General features: G+C 38.5%; 1 protein-coding gene across 1 annotated transcript; it reads left to right on the top strand.

The window, feature by feature from the left end:
- Nucleotides 1-1227: 1227 nt before the first annotated feature.
- LOC124054448 (immunoglobulin kappa light chain-like) lies at nt 1228-3692 on the top strand. The gene is made up of 5 exons (XM_046380458.1): nt 1228-1386; nt 1556-2245; nt 2836-2961; nt 3065-3108; nt 3472-3692. Exons 1-5 carry the CDS (start codon nt 1332-1334, stop codon nt 3589-3591), a joined length of 1035 nt encoding a protein of 344 aa, XP_046236414.1. The 5' UTR covers nt 1228-1331; the 3' UTR covers nt 3592-3692.
- Nucleotides 3693-3934: the final 242 nt, after the last annotated feature.

The following is a 3934-nucleotide window of genomic DNA, read 5'->3' as shown; positions in this document are numbered from 1 at the left end:
CTCTAAAGACTCTCTTGCAAGAACCAGCATTAGAAATCATATTTCTCCTACACTGGCCACCCGTAAAATTCAGGATAGAGTTTAAAATTCTTCTCCTTGCATGAAAAGCCCTGAAGGGTCAGGCATAATGCCTTAACAATTTGATAGTACCCTATTATCCCACCAGAGCTTTACGTTCCCAAGATGAAGGCCGTGGTTCCTAGAGATTTGGGAACCAGATCCTTTAGTTATCAAACTCCTCTACTGTGGAACCATCTTGCGGTTTAGGTCCGGGAGGCGGGCACCCTCTCTTAAGAGTAGACTTATACAGTTCGCTATACTGCCATATACACTTCACTATATTTATTTTATTTTATTTTGTATTTTATTCTTATCTCTGCTTTCTATATTTAGCTAAGAGTTTATTGTTTATTTTATTTTTTAACTCTTATTATACCTGTTTGCAAATACTTGTTGTTGTTTGCAAACTGCCCTGTGTGCTGCTTCCTTACTTTGTAAGCTGCTGAAAATTCAATTTCCCAGAGGAAGTCATCCCAAAAGGATTACTAAAGTGAAGTCTAAGTCCCTAAGTCTGAGTCTTAAAATTTGCCTTTTTGATAAAGCTTATAGTTAGGGCAGGGTGGGATCTCCCACAATACATTGAGCTCTCTCTTCCTCTCCCTGTTCTTCTGCACACATTTATGTCCCATTAATGCATGTTACTAACGCAACTTCTTCCCTGGAGTCCTTGTGCTTTCTTGTCTCGCAGGTTCCCAAGGATCATGGTTGGACCTCCTTCTGCGGTCCTGCTTGAAACCTACTGCGATTACTACTGTTTAGTCATAATCTATTTTAATTCTATCATAATCACCATAGCACCTTCTGTAAACTTAATCATGATCATTATCTACAGTTCCAATACTTCTGGTGTTATTGCTGCTGCTATGCTATGCTGATCACTACTTTGGCACACATTTATTTTTGTGTATTTCTATAGACAGTCAGATTATATTTTTTTATTGCTTGATTTGCATTCTTCACACACATTCACATGCCAAATGTTGCACACTGTAGACCCCAGTGGATAATATAGCTTGAAGTTAGATCTAAGTGTGAATGTCTTTTTACACAAGACTTTCGTTTGTCGATAATTGTCTCTTGGCACTCCAATCACATGTACATAAATTCAAAGACTAACATTGTCGTGTTGCAGCTGATCACTGAACACATGTTCAGTGATCTGTTTCCAAATTAAGACATTCAATCTGATTGGCCGGTCAAACACAGTCCTCTCAGTGAAGAGGAGAGAACATAGAGAGATTCAGCTCACTCATAGCAGCATCTGAAGTGACATGGCACCTCCAACCTTTGCTCTGTGCTTCGCTTGTCTGATTGTGGTGAATATTGGTAAGTTGTATTTTGTTACTGTCTGTCATCTATGATACGATAACCTTTTTTATACATACTATTACCATATGTTTGCTTGTAATATGTGCTCATTTATTCTGCAGCTCATTCCAACATGTTAGAGTTTAATTAAATGTGTGTTTGCTTTGTTTCTTCATCTTCTCCTCAGCTCACACAACAGCTTTAAAGCAGTCATCATTACATTTTCTATCAGTTGATGTTGGGGAAAGTGTGACCCTGTCATGCTTTTGTCTCGATGAGGTATCACAAAGCTTTTACTGGTATAAACAAACTGTAGGACGGATGCCCAAGATGGTGTCTTCATTCACCAGTTATAATGCTAACAGCACTCTTCATGATGAATTTAAGAATCCACGTTTCTCAGTGGACACTGTTAATCATGAATATCAGCTGAAGATTTCAGATTTGCAAATTTCAGACTCAGGTACTTACTACTGCATAAAGAAAAGTTACATTGTCTTTGAATTTTGTGAGAGCACAACTATAAATGTGAAGGGTTCAGGTCTGAACATCCCAGCTTTGGTCCATCAGTCAGCATCGAAGACCATCCAGCCAGGAGGCTCTGTGACTCTGAACTGCACAGTACACACTGGGACCTGTGATGGAGAACACAGTGTTTACTGGTTCAAAAACTCTGGAGAATCTCATCCAGGACTCATTTACACCCATGGAGGCAGGAAAGGTCAGTGTGAGAGGAGACCCAGCGCACAAACACACTCCTGTGCTTACAATTTGACAATGGAGAGCCTAAATGTTTCTCATGCTGGGACCTACTACTGTGCTGTTGCCTCATGTGGACACATACTGTTTGGAGACGCAACCAAGCTGGACTTTAAGTGTGAGTAGCTGTTCTAACAGAGGTTGTCTTATTTGATCAATAACTCCTGAACAGACAGATTTGTAAGTCTACTTCAATTATGATGCTCACATTTTAACATGAATTGCAGCTCACAATAATTTTTTGTGTCTGCACTGACCATGAAGTAGTTCCTTCCTAATGCAACTCCACTGTGGGAGATAAAACATCTGCAGTCCTTGTCTTGTGCAAATTAATAATACAAAGTTTAAGCTGATATGAATGATAGACAGACTTTATTTATACTGCACTTCTTCTATTCTGACTGACCACTCAAAACACTTTACAACAGAATTCAACAGTTCACACACACTTTCATGGCTGCTCATCATGAGCAGTAACCATGCACACACACATGCACACTTGACCCCCATTACTTGAACTGATATGGCTTTATACAGGGATCTCTTTGTAGCGAGCAGCAGCAAAAATTAGAATGACAAACCTCTCTTTCAACGTACAAATGGTCATGGCAGTACTGTTTTAATAATAATAAAATTTAAAAAAAAAAAAATAAAAATAGCCATATAATATAATATCTCCTGTAATGTCTGCTGTCTGCCTCTCCACAGATGAGGTGGACTCTCTTGTCTCTCTTGTGTATATCTTGAGTGCAGCTTTGTCATTCACCATCGTCCTGGTTGTGTTACTGGCTTTCACAGTGTACAAGTTTAGCAAAAGGAACTGCCAATATACAGGTAACTGTTACTGTTTGAAGATGACAGCAGTTGTTACAGTTGTTAGATGACAGAGTGTGTTAGATTTAAATAAAATAACCTTCATTTTGTGTGTCACAACCAGAGTCTAATGTGACATTTTCAACAGCTTCTGCTCCAAATGCAGCGGTAAGTGTCATTTTCTATTGAAAAGTAAAGTAATTTTAAAAGCACAACATTATTTTCTTCACCTGTCAGCAGATGTCACAGAGAGTAATTTATGCTGTGAAACATCGTTTCAGCAATATGGGTCAGCTTTGGCTGCTAGCAGTCAGAAGTCAGGATATGGACAATTTAATTAGTCACAGATACACAGATTCACTGTCTGTTTGGGGGCATCATTATTATTAATTATTGCACACGCGATTCATTTCAGCGCATTCATTTTGTTTTTCTCTATATGAAACTTGCTGTGTTCCATACACATCTTTTTGTGATTTATCTGTTCTGATACCAATGAATCATTTTATTTATTTATTTCTTTTATACCAGGTGTGTCAAGATGCAGAAAACCTTCATTATGCTGCTTTAGGTGACCTCAACGTCAACAGATCCAGAAGACAGAGGAGCAACACCAATAGTGAATGTGTGTACTCCAGTGTAAAGCAGTAGACCCAGATGTGTTTTTTTCCTTTTTCAATTTGATTCAATCAATTTATTTATTTTATTACATATAAAGTCTTCCCTTGTAATAAACTTGCAGTGAAAGAAAGTATGGTGTCAAAGGGTTTCTCTGTAGTGATGCCAGCTGTGAAACATCTGCTGATTTCTCCTGTTTCTTCCCACATTTCAAAGAAATACACTCACACCTCTGAAGTGCTGCTGGGATTACCTTTTCTAGAATTTCCTGAACCAATCCTGCATAAGTGTCAGCTGTATGTACATCCACAGGGTATCACAAATCTTCACAGAACTTTCTTTCCAGGTTGTTTATGGTGTACATTGTCACAAACCT

Source organism: Scatophagus argus, chromosome 23 (assembly GCF_020382885.2).
Source record: "Scatophagus argus isolate fScaArg1 chromosome 23, fScaArg1.pri, whole genome shotgun sequence".
NCBI lineage: Eukaryota > Metazoa > Chordata > Actinopteri > Scatophagidae > Scatophagus > Scatophagus argus.
Note: the sequence above shows the minus strand (reverse complement) of the source record. Positions and strands in the feature narration are given on the sequence as shown.